Below are 14,295 nucleotides of genomic sequence, written 5' to 3'. Positions count from 1 at the left end.
CACAGTGGCAGAAAGAGATAGAGATAGAGAAAGGGGGTGGGCCACCCACTTATGGCTTTGGCACTGCCCACTGCTGGCTTCATCTCCACCCACAACCAGCATGCAGCCCCCAACAGCTATCCCTAATGTGTGGCCCTCACCAGAAAAAACGTTCCCTAGTCCTGCTGTAAGGAGAAGGAAAGCAGGTTGTTTGCTGGAGAGGGGGACGTGGTGAGGAGGGTGCTGCATAATGCCACCAACTGTAATGTCATTGAGTTATGCTTTTCCTGGAGGAAATTGCGGGGAGTGGTGGTGGCAGGCAAGGAGTGTATCATACAGTGATCATAAAGATCTTAGACCACAGCACGGTTTCAGTTAGTCATTGCCTAAGGATGCCTTCATCATTTTCATCCATTCGTTCACCCTCAGCATCAATCCAAATGGTCCCAGGGCGTAGCCTGAAGGCACATGAGGCAGCCACCTTGCTGAAGCTAAGCAGGTCTGGGTCTGGCCAGTGCTTGGAGGGGAGACCGCCTGGGAACCACATGTAGCCACCTTGAGCTCCATGATGGAAGAAAGGTGGGATATAAACGTAATAAATGAATGAATGAATGAATGAATGTATAATCCCAGGACTTTTATGTCCCAACACTTCTGTGGGTTCATTAGCATGAACAAAACATACTGAAATGATAAGAAACTATGAAAATGTATGTGCAGTTTCTGTTTTGTTTTCTTGCTTGTAGACTTCTTTCATGGGAAATGGTAGCATGTAACCCCTACATCCCCCCCCCTTTTCACCATGCAGCTCTGCAAAAAGGGGTCAAAAAGGAGAAAAGGAGAGGGATTGAGAGAGAGGGAGGGGGGGAGGGACGGAGAGAGAAACAGACTTAAACAAGTTACAAAGAAACACTGGCATAAATGCAAACACAGAATGGGTAGCTCTAGGAAGATTTGAGGCAGCAGAAGTCAGTTTCAACAGGAAAAGAGGCAAGGAAGGAAAGAAACTCCCGCCTTTGCAAAACACAACAGACCAGTGAAACATGAAATGTGTTTGTTCTCGGCAGCAAAATGGATGGGAGGGCACCTGATAGGTTGAGCCCCAAATGTGAGGAAAGAATCTGAAATTGATACAAGTTTCACTTGAAAAACAAGACAGTCATTGAACATTAATAATACAGTAAAGGCACCACCCATGCTTATTCATCTTGAGTCCAAAATCATTGAAAACTGGGGGTGGGGTGAGGGAGAAATCAGGATAAGAAAAATTCCAGACAGAGTGTAGAGCAACCACCGTTACCATGTTCCCAAGAACAGGGTGAGGAAGTCCTGATCTCAGCAATCTTCTTCATCCACGTCCCCCTCACAATACACACACCCGGTCCTGGAAAATTTAAGACATAAAACTGAAACAAAACCCAACCTTTCTAAACTTTCCACTAAATGGAAAGTATCCATATGCTTTTAATTGTAACAGTCTTCATAGGTTACAAGAAAGTCTTTTCTCTTTCTTATGTTTAAGATGTATATGTATATTTTTTGCTTGCTTGCTTCATTCGCGATGGTACAAAAATGGAACACTAAACATTAGGATTTCTACCAAGGTGTCTGGCTCTTTGTTTCAGCTCCCTATCCCACCCCCAGATCTAGTGAACAGGATTATTCTTAAAATTTGTACCAAAAAAATTCCTGATCAAAACAATGTCTCTCCCCCCCTCCCCATATCTGTTTTTGTCTCTGTGCCCGACTGCTTCAAGGCAGGGACATTGCAGGAAGAGTTCTTAAGCCGATGGATGGTGTCTCTAAGTTGTGCTACTTCTCATCATGGATTTGAATTTGGAGAAGAAAGAAAGACGGTAAGTCCCAAGGGGTTGATCCAGTGTAAAATACAAATGGAGTTCGAACAGCCTTCAGTGTATTGCTATATAGCGCTAACCCAATCTTCAGTTCATAGCTGGATACCCCAAGCAGGAACATCCATCTCTCCTCAACCAGGGAAGTCTACTTCCTTGTTTCAGGTTATTTATTCTTCTACATCTTCTTCTTCACCTTTTCCAGTTATGTTTGTTTTTCGGGTTTTTTTTCTCAAATGGATCTTTTATTTAAAAAAAAAAATCAGTAAAAGAAACTTGATCTCAAACAGTCACTTCTGTCTTGCTGTTGGTAATGAAGTATGGCTGTGTGGGTAGGTAGTGCTGACTTCGTGTTGTCAATGGGTCACTCACGGCAGGGTCCCCTGCGAGATTTCTCCCCTTGGTTGCATAGGCCTGCCTCCGGAAGGACGGATCACTAGGGTCCCAGGTTTTGTAAGCTAAAGGGTGCATGTGCAGCCTTGTGGCTTTGGATTTCTGCCCATTTTGTTTCATCGTCCCGCCCTCGAGGATGTATGGCCGGTCGTCCTCAGCACGCACCGGGTGCAGTGGCAGACTCCCTTTTGCAGCCAGCTCTGCAAGATGGCGCCGTTTCGAGTAGAAGTCCTCGCTGCCTTTGTCAGCTGTTTTTTTTTTATATAAAGGAGGGGGGAGTAAGAGGAAAGACAGTGTCAGCTAGGAGTCACCAAAATGTTTTAAAATAAAACATACAATCGACAGACGACAGCATATAAATAGACAGCGATGTGGGCTAAAAATAACATCTCCATCCAGATGGGAACTAACATTCTCTTCATAAATAGCATTCATGAGAAATTACAAGGATTTTTCTTTTAGAGAGATCTGTGAAATCTTAGCAGTACAGACACCTGGAAGCAAGCCAGCATATAATAAGGCCCTAATGAGCCTACCTGGGCAATTAAGATCGGCTTCAGTGGCTCTCTGGCCCTCCATGATGAATGATTAGGTTGGTGGGACCAGGCATAGGGTCTTCTTAGTGGTGGCCCCACACCTTTGGAAGTCCCTTCCTCAAGAAATCTGTTTGGCCTCTCCCATTCAGAGTTTTAATACAGCCCTCATGAGCCCACCCAGGCTCTTAAGTTCAGCCACAGTGGCTTTCTGCTCTCTGGCCCACCATTATGAATGATCAGGTTGGTGGGATCAGGCATAGGGTCTTCTTAGTGGTGGCCCCACACCTTTGGAAGTCCCTTTCTCAAGAAATCTGTTTGGCCCCTCCCCTTCAGAGTTTTAGGTGTCCTAAGGATGGATAAATCTGTCAGTTTCAGGGTTGTTTTTCTCAGTTGCTCACTTTTCAAATTTTAAGGTCGGTTCATCCTGAATATTCATCCTATGAATCCAACCCATGTTCGCATGAAAATCCATAAGCATTTGTGGGCATATTTTGCTTAACATGCATTTCTGCCTAATGTACACTTCTTTTTTTTTGCACGGGTTTTCCTAATATTTTGCATAGATTATATTTCACCCCACCAGAGTGGTGGTGGAATTTCAGAGAACAATTAATAATGTGGGGAAAATGTTTAACCCCTTCCCCCTTTCAGATCACTGTGGTTCTGATCCAAATCAGAGCCACATGCACTCACACCAGCATAAGGAAACCTGTCACACATAGCAAAAGTATGCGTGATTACCAGAACATACAATTTGGCCCATAGATTCCAGGAACTCTAGGAAATGCCATTTTCCAGCCTGCCTATGTCCTTAATTCTGATGTTAAGAACACCAGAAACTACATGTCCCAGCACCCTGGCACCCGGGATGCAGCATGGTGTCCAGATGTGATCGCAGTAGCATTGGGAGCATGATGGGGTCTGAATTTCAGAACCGGGTTAAGGAAAAAAACAAATGATATTCCAATTTATTCATATATTTACTATGGAAAATGACCCTAGCTTTCCAAATTCATGTCTGAATCAAGCTGAGGGGAATTAGCCCATGGTAGCTTAGTTGGATATAGAGACATAGTGTAGATTTTCTGCGAACCACTGAGTAACAACAGCACGTCCCTCCACACAAATGCATGGTTGTCTGGAAAGGGCTTGCAAATCCTCTGTACGTTATTATTTCAGTCATAAAATGACTTGTGGGTATGCAGATATGAATATGAAAGGTAGCACAAGAATCAGCCCTTAAAGACTGCCAACCTGCATGAGTAAAACTTCACGAGTAGTTAAGTGGCTCCAAATCCATCAAGTTGGGCCTTTTGGCCTATGGTGAATTGTTTCATGTACAATTCTAGCTGTTCAGGTGGTATTCGGCCTGCCAAGAGGACAGTAGTTGTTCAACAGCTGCATACTCGGGGATTCTTTTCAGTGCTGTAATACATTCCTTCCTTCAAGAGATGCTTTTCCTCCTCCAGGTGAATTTAAATTGCTTTTGAAAGAGCCCCATGTTGTAAAATTATGCTCAACATGCTTTACCTGTCTCCATCTGTCTCCTTCTTAATTGGTGTCTGAGAGCTTTATATAACATGCAGGTGCAGTTAAAGGGATGTCTTCCTTTTTAATTAAAACATGGAATGTAGATAATGGCCTGTTCCAATTTCAAAACAGGATTCAAGAATGCATCTTATAGGGCCGTTAGAAGGAACAAGAAAGCACCCTTCGCCGCTTCCTTTTTTGACCATCTGGAACCCATTAACCACATTCACTGGGTTGGATGGATCCAGATTGAATTCTAATTCTAGGAGACAAGGGGAGGTGAGCCCCTTTCAATCTGAGAGCTGAATTCAATTTTGGAGAAGGTTTTTTGGGGCGCATTCCAATGGTGGGTGTGGCTGAAGGCAAATTTATTTATTTATTTATTTATTGCATTTATACCCCGCCTTTCTCCCTCTCGCAAGGAACTCAAGGCGGCTTACATTATCCTCCTCCTCACCATTGTATCCTCACAACAACAACCCTGTGAGGTAGGTTGGGCTGAGAGTCTGTGACTGGCCCAAAGTCACCCAGTGAGCTTCCATGGCCAAGTGGGGACTAGAACCCGGATCTCCTGGCTCCCAGTCCGTCACTCTCACCACTACACTAAACTGGCTCTCAAAGGAGTGGAGCTAAGGTCAGGAGGAGCGGGCCCGTAAATACAGAAAAATACTCACATTGTTTAACTTCAATCTCTTACTCTCGTACTCTCTTAAAGCTCTAAATCTCTTAACGAAGCCTTAGGAGAGACTTGTATGTATGTATGTATGTATGTATATTTTTAAAAAATGCAAAAAGAGAAAAAGAGAAAAAATGGCTACAAGAATGAACCAGAGTTTGCTTCTGCTGCCTAGGGATGTCGGAGGAATCCAGTTAGGGAGTGGAGCTCGATGAACTTTCATTGGCTCGACCCCCAAATGTTCGTTTGTCTTTTGCTAGCTGGCCCAACTCGGCCTGCAACGAGCCAGGCCAGCTAGCGGATTTTCAGTGTGTTGTAACGTGTGCAAAGTACAGCCACAGTATGTACAACTCAAGCAAATTTTGGCTGTAATTTGCGCAAATTACCAAGCTGCGGCCATAATTTATGCAAATTTGCACAAATGGCAGCCGTAATTTCTGCAAATCTCTATTTATGCCCATTACATTTCACACACACACAAACACGCGTGCACACACACACAATGCAAGAAGTCCCTGGTGTTTTGAGGAAAACCCGTGGCTCGGGTTGCAAAAGCAAGTCGAGTTGGGCATGCTGCGGAACTCCAGTGGGCCCCCAAAGGGCCAGATTTCCTGGTGACAGTCATCTCTATTGCTGCCTTTATCATGTGCCACTGTCTGGGTGGTCATTTGGGGGAGGACACCTGGACCATGAGGGTCTGAATTTTGCCCCCGAGGTCAAGCCCTACCTGCGTCACTTTCCCTTCCACCCAAAGCAGACAGGGGATTGGATTTGGTGGCAGATGATCAGCCACTGGGTCTTTTCCCTGCCTTTTTATGATTGCTCTATTTAATAAGCTAATCCAGGAACAGCTTTCCGTGCAGGAGGCAAAAGCAAAACCATGGATAAGGAACTCCCCAGGAAAACAAAATGCCTTCCAATATGGGGAATATGGAGGATTTCTTTTTCTCTTTTCCATTGTGTGTGTGTCTCTGTGTCTGTGTGTAAAGGGTAGCCAGTCTTTTGTGTCAGTTTTGTAGGAGTTTTGTTACTGTATCTTTCATAAATGATTTAGCACTGCAAGCATGGTTAATGCTGCGTTTTCACATTAACATTGCAGCTAATTAAATCCAAGGAGGCTTTCCTAGAGATCAACAAAACCAGTAGCAGGAAACTGGAGAGTTGGGAGAACAGGGCAACTTAATTTACAAAAAATGAGCTTGGGAAGAAAATAAAATGAAACAAGAAGGCTGAATCAACATAGCACTTCGTGCCAAGCTAGATATGATCCTAAATAGAGATCTCCCCAGTGGAGGCTGGTGGCTCTGATTTTGATGGGGCTGTGAATGTATTCTGGATTTCAGCTGGAATCAGCGAGAACTCTAAAGGAGCTATCCGAGGTACTGAAACCTATCCCCTAAATTGGTTCAGCACCTGGGACAGTTCCTTTAAAGTTCTGCCTGGTTCTGCCTAGAACCTAGAAGGGATTCACAACCTCACTGAAACTGGAGCCACCAGCTTCCACTGGATCTCCCTGTGTCACATCCTTTCTGGCCCTTTATCTGGGAAGACTGGAGTTATGAACAGCCCACTTAGACTATAGCTCCATACAGGCATCCAGCCTACTAGCATGTGTTGAGGGGATATGGGCAGATATGCAAGCCCAACATCCCCACAGTTCCTGCTAGTTGTGGTCATGTGTCCTACTTTAAAGAGGACAGTCCTCTATTTGAAGGTGGGTCAGAGAACAGTCCTGTATGGGAAGGTGTCCTCTATTTGAAGGTTGTCTGCAGGCCCAGCTTTATTTATTTATTTATTTATTTATTTTCTTAATCTACCATCTGGCTGGTCACCCAGCCACTCTGGGTGATGTACAATAGCACAACAGTTTAAAACCATAAAATTCCACATTAAAACATTTTCTTTCTAAAAATACTCTAACCCACCCCAAATGCCTGCCTGAACAACCACGTTTTTAATGCGTGGCAGAAGCTCATTAAAGCTTCAAGAGCAGGCATGGTCAGGCACGTACCAAGGTCCCACACCCCAGCAAGGACCCGCTGGCAAGAGCCCCCTAGAGTTGCTCCCCCTCTTCATCATGGCAACCTGCTTGTTCACCTTCCTCTTGCTCTGACCCAGGCAATGGTGGTGGTGAGAAGGAGGAGAGCAGGAGATGCCACGGACAACTTGCTCCCTGGTTCTCTGCCTGTCAAGCAAGCAAGCCAGTGGGAGCAATGATGGGAAAGAGGAGTAGACTCATGGAGGGAGCAGGCCCATGGAGGATGTCTTGTGTTGTTCTTGTGTCGGGGGGGAGGTGCAAAGGGGAGGCGTCTACTCGAGATTGGTTGAATGCAAGTAGAGGCCACCATGCAATTAGGCATGCTAATAAAGCAGGGTTCCTGATCACGTGGAAGCTTCTATGCACGTTCAAATGTCTGGGACCACATACTCTCTGAGTGCAGAACTGTGTCCAGCTCTTTAAATGGCTGCCCACCCCCAGTATTATTAAAACCACAGTCTGAGCTCTTCTCCCCCCCCCCAATTCATATTTTTCTACACATGAATCGATTTTAAAAGCTACCTTAATATAATGCATGTCCAAGCCTACCTTGGACTGAACATACTGCTGAGGAACCATCACACCATGCTTCCAAACCCCCTGTTCAACTGCTAATGCATGTACAGCTGTGACATGTCAGTCTTGAAAGACAAGGATGTCCAAAGCCAGCCTTGCAAACCCAGTTTTCTACTTCTGCTTTTTTTTTAAGCAGCCGCCTTAAAAAAATAAAACTAAATAAGCTTTAAAAAATTAAAGCTCAATAAACACAAACAATAAAAAAGCACACCATCAGAACTCATCAAAGCTTCCAATGATCCCACATGCCACAATTTTATGCTCTGTCTCTCTCTCTCCACTTGTCACAAGGGAGGTGGGGGGGGCAACTGAAACTGACAATTGCTGAATATTTCCAGAATATAATAGCATCATCAAAGCTTACACAGCCAGAGTTACAATAATACTATGTGTGCATCCCCAGGCGCCAGCTTGATGTGCTTCCGTGATGCATTCAGGGACAACAAAGCAACTCAGCCAGAATATCCAACACAGCTTGATTGCTAGTCTTCCCCTTCCAAATGAAGAGAAGAGAAAGGGCAGCACAAATGCTCGGAAAGGAGTGGACTCCAGAAACTTCCTTCTCCTCCTATGGGCAAATTCTGAGTGGAAGTGAAATCAGGCAAAACTGTTTACCATCCAGAGTGACAAGAGGAAGCAGTGCCATCCCTTTGATTTGGCTTTGTGATGCCAATATGTAGCCAAATGTGACTGGCTGTGTGATTACATAACATTGTCACTGTGATCCCTGATTGGCTGTGATCACAAAAAATGGCACGGAACAAACAAATGGAGCTGCAGATTGGGAAAAGAAGTAGCTGCAAGCTGGCAGTAAGCATTATATGAAGAAGGGAAGTAAGGGTGGTTCATGAAACTTCCCCACGAAACCCATGTCCCCCCACCCCCCGGCAATCATTTTCAGCAAGAACACAGCATTGCTTTGCTTGTAAGGCTTTCCTTCTTGTGAGTAGGGATGTACAGATTTTGTAAAATCCATTCTATCTGCATTTCATGGATTATCAGGCGGCTTTCATTCTGTCATCTGCTCATTGACGGAATTGGGTTTTTTCCCCGCAGTTTCCCAAATGAGCACAAATTTGCATTTGTGCAAATTCACACTTGCAATAATGCACAAGTCCCCCCCCCCCCCAATACATCCCCCCCCATGGGCATTTTCATGCTTTAGCTTATGGGAGAAATGTGCATTTTCAGTCAGCGTTTGTTTATTTTACATATTTTTCTCTGACTAAATTTGCATACAATTCCAGAAAGGAAAAAAACTGGTCCGCCAGTCTGCAGAATCTGTGCGACTTGGGGAAAGCCATTCCACTGCAGAATTGAGGGGTTGGATTCATAGAAATCTGAATCATTTGATTCCGTTGTGGATTTCTCCAACATTCCTACTTTTGAGAGTCACTATCATAGTCTTTGCTCATGTTGGCTGCATCTTGTGAAAGGGTTAAACATGTAACTGTTTATTTTTTCTTGTTTTTGTTTTTGGTAAAATGTTCTGTTCTTTTGACTGTCAAGATATCGACTGATTTTTTATTTTTTATTATTAAATTTATTAATCGCCCATCTGGCTGGTCACCCAGCCGCTCTGGGCGATGTACAGCATATAATAAAACAGTTAAAAAAAATAAAATTCTACAATAAAAACGTTTTCTAAAATACCCTAACCCACCCCAAATCCCTGCCTGAACAACCATGTTTTTAATGCACGACGGAAGCTCATTAAAGAGGGGGCATGGCGGAGTTCCCTAGGGAGGGAGTTCCACAGAGTGGGGGCCACCACAGTAAAGGCCCCTCTGCCTTGTCCCCACCAGTCTAGTTGTCCTGGCTGATGGGACAGAGAGAAGGCCATCCGAGGCTGATCTTGTTAAGCGGCCTGTCTGCTGTTGCTGGATGCGCTCCTTAAGATAGGCTAGGCCAGAACCATATAGGGTTTTAAAGGTCAAAACCAACACCTTGAATTTGGCCGGGAAAACAACTGGTAACCAGTGCAACTCCTTCAGCACTGGAGTGATGTGATCTCGCCGGCGGCTGCCTGTAATCAGGCGAGCAGCCATGTTCTGTACCAGCTGCAGCTTCCGAACCATCTTCAAGGGTAACCCCATGTAGAGCGCATTACAGTAGTCTAAACGAGAGGAGACCAGGGCACATACTACCAATGGGAGCAGATGGACGGGAAGGAAGGGGCACAGCTGCCTTATCAGATGGAGTTGATACAGCACTGTCCAGCTCACAGCTGACACCTGAGCATCCTTGGACAGCTGGGAGTCCAAAATGACCCCCAGGCTGCGGACCTGGTCTTTCAAGGGTAGCTGTACCCCATTCAACACCAGGTCAACATCCCCCAGCCTCCTCTTGTCTCCCATCAAAAGTACCTTGGTCTTGTCAGGGTTCAGCTTCAGCTTATTCCTCCCCATCCAGCCACTCACTGTCTCCAGACATTTGGAAAGGGATTCTACGGCCAACCTTGGTGAAGATTTGAATGAGAGTTAGAGCTGCGTGTCATCCGCATATTGATGACACCGCACCCCAAACCTCCTGATGATAGCCCCCAGCGGCTTCACATAGATGTTAAATAGCATTGGGGAGAGGATGGAACCCTGTGGCACTCCACAAATGACCAGTCATGGGTCCGAAACCTCCTCTCCCAGTGCTACCCCCTGGTACCTGCCGGAGACGAAGGACCGGAACCACCACAATACAGTGTCTCCAATGCCTAACGCCTCCAGGTGGTCCAGGAGGATACCGTGGTCAACAGTATCATATCATCCACCAAGGAGACCAAGGCTGTTTCTGTCCCATGCCCAAGCCTGAAGCCCGACTGAAATGGGTCTAGATAATCAGTTTCTTCCAAGTGTGCCTTCAACTGCATCGCCACCACCCGCTCAATCACCTTGCTCCAAAATGGCAGATTTGAGACTGGGCGAAAGTTGTTCAGATGTACGAAAGTGACTTACATGTTAGCGGATTGTGTTTATGGTGGGGGGGAGGCGTTCCGTCCCTCCCCCCAGAATCCTCAACAGGGGGGAGGCGCTCCGTTCCTCCCCCCCAGAATCCTCGAACGGCAGGCTGTGCTCCGCGGCAGCTCCACAGAGCAGCCGGCTGGATTTCCGGCCGTGGAGGGCTCTGGGTAAAAACAAACAAACAAAAACCATGTACGCAAATGGCGGCGGCTATGGCCGCCGCCATTTGCATTTCTTCTTTTTGGCCATCTTAATCTATGTCAATATTTACATAGAATATGACGGCGCAAATAAAGGGGAACGCAAATAGTGTAGCGGGCACTATTTGCGTCCCTTTTTGATTCACCGTTTTAGCCTTCGTAAATCTTTACGTAGGCTAAACCGGTGAATCAAAAGGGCATGCAAATAGCGCCCGCTACGCTATTTGCATTCCCCTTTATTTTTGCCGTCATAGTCTACGTAAATATTTACGTAGACTAAGACGGCCAAAAAGAAGGAACGCAAATGGCGGCGGCTGTAGCCGCCACCATTTGCGTACGCAGGTTTTTTTTTTAAACCCACCCAGCCATGATAGGCTATGTAAATCTTTATGTAGCCTATCACGTCTTTTTTTTTTTTTTTACCAAGACTGGAAATGGCGGCGGCGACAGCAGCCAGTCGGAAGACCAGCCGAAGCTGCCGCCAGAGCTGCCGCCGCCCAGAAGATCCACCCCAGGTAAGTCTATTTGCATTCCCCTTTATTTTCGCCATCATAGTCTACGTAAATATTTACGTAGACTAAGACGAAGAAAAGAAAGGGGAACACAAATAGCGCCCACTATGCTATTTGTGTTCCCCTTTCTTTTCTTCGTCTTAGTCTATGTAAATATTGACGTAGACTAAGATGGCGAAAAATAAGTACGTGTTTTTGTTTTTGTTTTACCCAGAGACCTCCGCGGCCGGAAATCTGGCTGCGGACAGCCCTGGCCTGGGCCTGGCCGGCTGCTCCGCAGAGCCGCCGCGGAGCACAGCCGGCCGTCGAGGATTCCGGGGGGGAGGACCAGATCGCCTTCCCCCCCGTCAAGGATTCTGGGGGGAGGGACGGAACGCCTCCCCCCCCCCAGGAACAGAATCCGTGAAAAGGTAAGTGACTTTCATATATCCCTAAAATCCTCCTCATTGTGATGTCTGCATTGTGAGAAAGAGTGGGGAAAATGAATGTCTGCCTCTAAGTACACTGAGATAAAAGCAAGCAGGAATGTAGGCAAGGACAGAATATTGGAACCAGGTTCACCATGTTCATCAATAAGTGGAACCGTACAACAATATAAGAGTTCCAGTATGCCATTGTGTAGTATACATTGAGGAAACTGCAGTCTTGAAAGATATCTAAGAAAGTAATGAAATAATATTACAACAATAATATAAGCATAGGCACACCCAGGATGTATTTATGCAAAGAAAAGGAGATTCCACCTTTTGAAAAGGGGTGAATTTCACTAACCATTTTGTCAGTGTCAAAAAAACTCTTCCCTCAACATTTTTGGGTTGGTGGGTGGGGAGATTATGAAAGTGAGAAAGCATTTGATTGTGGGGGTGGGGTGGGGATGGAAAGCATTGCCTGGAATAAGCTTTGTTTTTCCTCACATTTTTGATTTGCTAGGATCACCTATGTGATCAGCAAAGAAGTTTTGCCCTCATCCTAAATTAGCTTTGCTTCTTTTAGGAACATAAGAAGATCCCCGACTCCACCAGGTCAGACCAAACATTCAGTGACATTCTGCCTCTGAACAGAGATGTTCCACTGCCACATCATTGCTAATAGCCACTGATAGCCATTGCTAATAGCCTCTTGCATGACGTTGTCTAGTCCACTTCTAAACCCATCTCACTGACACAAACTCTGATTTACTGGAATCACTCTATTGAGGACAATGGAGTCCTCAGTGAATCAGCACATAGCTATGACCCATGAATTGGCACTGATGAAGAAGTTTATTTCCAGTCCATGACACTTTAGCATACGTTCACCAGTAAGTCTGTTCTGTCCTGTTTCTGCATTAATCCGCTTTTTAAAAAATCCACACCCCAAATCACATTTAAATATGTTTTAATTAAACATCAATGTAAACCAATTTTCTCCAAAAACATGCATTTCAAAATTTATTCTAAATTTAATTTTTTTGTGGAGCTGAGAACTATGTCAGAACTGTTGGGAAAGGCAGTGGAAACATAAGTTCCAATCAACACATTAGTTCAGAAAGTGTGGGTCAGGTGGGTTCATATTGGAATCTGCAAAGGGAGAATTCCTCAAGGGCCTCTACATATGATTGGACCACTTATGTACACCCTTAAGCAAGAGACCTGGGGCAGTGCAAGAGAGCGAGGGAAGAGAGCTGGGGAAAGTAAGTTATGGGGTGGCTGTTGGATCGGTTGTAGATTAGGGGCGGGTGAATGAGTGATGTTCGATCACATAAAGATTTTCAGAACACCAGCTTAGTGCTTGCCTCCCCTCAGTTTGCACTTGCATTCGCAATCTGTGTTCATTTTGTGCAAATGGGGAAATTGCAGAAAATGAACCGTAATCCAACTTGAAAGTTGTGTGAAAAATCCCCAAATTTGCACAGATTTCCAAAGCTGCACAAGTTTCCCTCATAGACTGAAGTGTGGGTGATTTCAAACATTTGCGCAACTTTGAAAATTTGAGCAAATTGACCGCCAGTGCATGCGTTGGCGGACATTTTCAGCGAATGCATTCCCCTGTTCCTGTCTGGCATTTCCAGGGCACGCTTGCATTATTTGCAAGCAGAAATGGAATTCTCATACGTCCCTATTGTAAAGTGTTGATATTGAGAAGGCAGAAGGAGAGGAGCGGGGTTGCTGTTTGCATAGAGATTGTAACTAACTGCCTACTGCTCTGTGTGTGTGTGTGTGGGGGAGCAGAAATAATGAAAAGTAAAGCAAAATCACTTTATTGAGCTGTTACCCCTGGATATCATAATACTATGAAAAGGTCAGGGATATCTCTAAGAAAGAGGATGTTCAACATTCAGGATTCCTTGGTAAAAAATCAATTCCAATGGAACTGATTGAAAAATATTTACATTTATGATGTAGATGTACATTGCTCCCATTAATTATCACACAATCAGTCACCACAAAACTTCATGTCCTACCATGCCAGGCAGTTATTCCATCACCTTGGGTCCAACGAACGATGGATAAGTCAAAACAACTCACCATTTTTTTTTCTAGAGCATTTTCTGCACTGTCAAAAATGTAACCCTTTGTTGATCTTTTTTCCGGTACTGCCTGTGTAATAAGTTAATATGTTTGCCTGTTCATTTATATTGTCCACTCATTCACGCTTTCTGAAAACAGTTCATTTGCCCTCAGTGATGTCATCCAGTCATCAGATATCATCAGCCATGCAGCATAATGATGTAATCCCATTCATTACATCATCAGTTACCTACTGGGATCACATGTATATCTAACACAGCCTGACCTCTGACTGGACCAACTCTGGGAAGAGGCTCATCAGAACTGGGTTGCCACTTTGGGAGTCACATGGTTGAGGACCTCCCCTTGCTCCATTGGCTGGGAATTGGAATGTTACCAGGTTCCGGTGTGAGAGAGAGGCCTGCGGCCCTGACCTAGGGTGAAACACTGGGTGGGGGAAGTTGTGGCTTGTGGGTAGGGAAGTACAGATTTTGTAAACTCCATTCTGCCTGCAGTTTTGTGGGTTGTCAGGTGCCTTTCATTCCATCATTGATGGAAT

At 45.1% G+C, this 14,295-nt stretch overlaps 2 protein-coding genes across 2 annotated transcripts in view; one reads left to right on the top strand and one right to left on the bottom strand.

The window, feature by feature from the left end:
* The first annotated feature begins 950 nt into the window (after positions 1-950).
* LOC146336654 (uncharacterized) lies at positions 951-12,647 on the top strand. Its single transcript, XM_084819207.1, has 5 exons — positions 951-1,087; positions 1,737-1,835; positions 11,163-11,250; positions 11,462-11,657; positions 12,241-12,647. Exons 2-5 carry the CDS (start codon positions 1,773-1,775, stop codon positions 12,302-12,304), a joined length of 411 nt encoding a protein of 136 aa, XP_084675333.1. The 5' UTR covers positions 951-1,087; positions 1,737-1,772; the 3' UTR covers positions 12,305-12,647.
* The window catches only part of SHISA9 (shisa family member 9), a 356,073-nt gene continuing 343,892 nt past the window's right edge, over positions 2,115-14,295 (bottom strand). The window contains exon 7 of the mRNA XM_084819206.1: positions 2,115-2,473. Coding sequence (XP_084675332.1) covers positions 2,115-2,473 — 359 coding nt within the window. The remainder of the gene's footprint in view (positions 2,474-14,295) is intronic.

Source organism: Heloderma suspectum, chromosome 12 (genome assembly GCF_057233095.1).
Source record: "Heloderma suspectum isolate Gila_16-S chromosome 12, 16-S_ref, whole genome shotgun sequence".
Lineage (NCBI taxonomy): Eukaryota > Metazoa > Chordata > Lepidosauria > Squamata > Helodermatidae > Heloderma > Heloderma suspectum.
The sequence above is the reverse complement of the archived record's forward strand: the minus strand, read 5'-3'. Positions and strand labels throughout refer to the sequence as shown.

What these genes read in the sequence shown, in the direction of transcription:
- LOC146336654 (XM_084819207.1), top strand. Translation starts at nt 1,773, where the DNA reads ATGGTGTCTCTAAGTTGTGCTACTTCTCATCATGGATTTGAATTTGGA. An exon ending in TTGGAGAAGAAAGAAAGACG is followed by an intron (nt 1,836 to 11,162) that starts GTAAGTCCCAAG and finishes TTTTTTACCAAG; the next exon opens with ACTGGAAATGGCGGCGGCGA. An exon ending in GCCCAGAAGATCCACCCCAG is followed by an intron (nt 11,251 to 11,461) that starts GTAAGTCTATTT and finishes TGTTTTACCCAG; the next exon opens with AGACCTCCGCGGCCGGAAAT.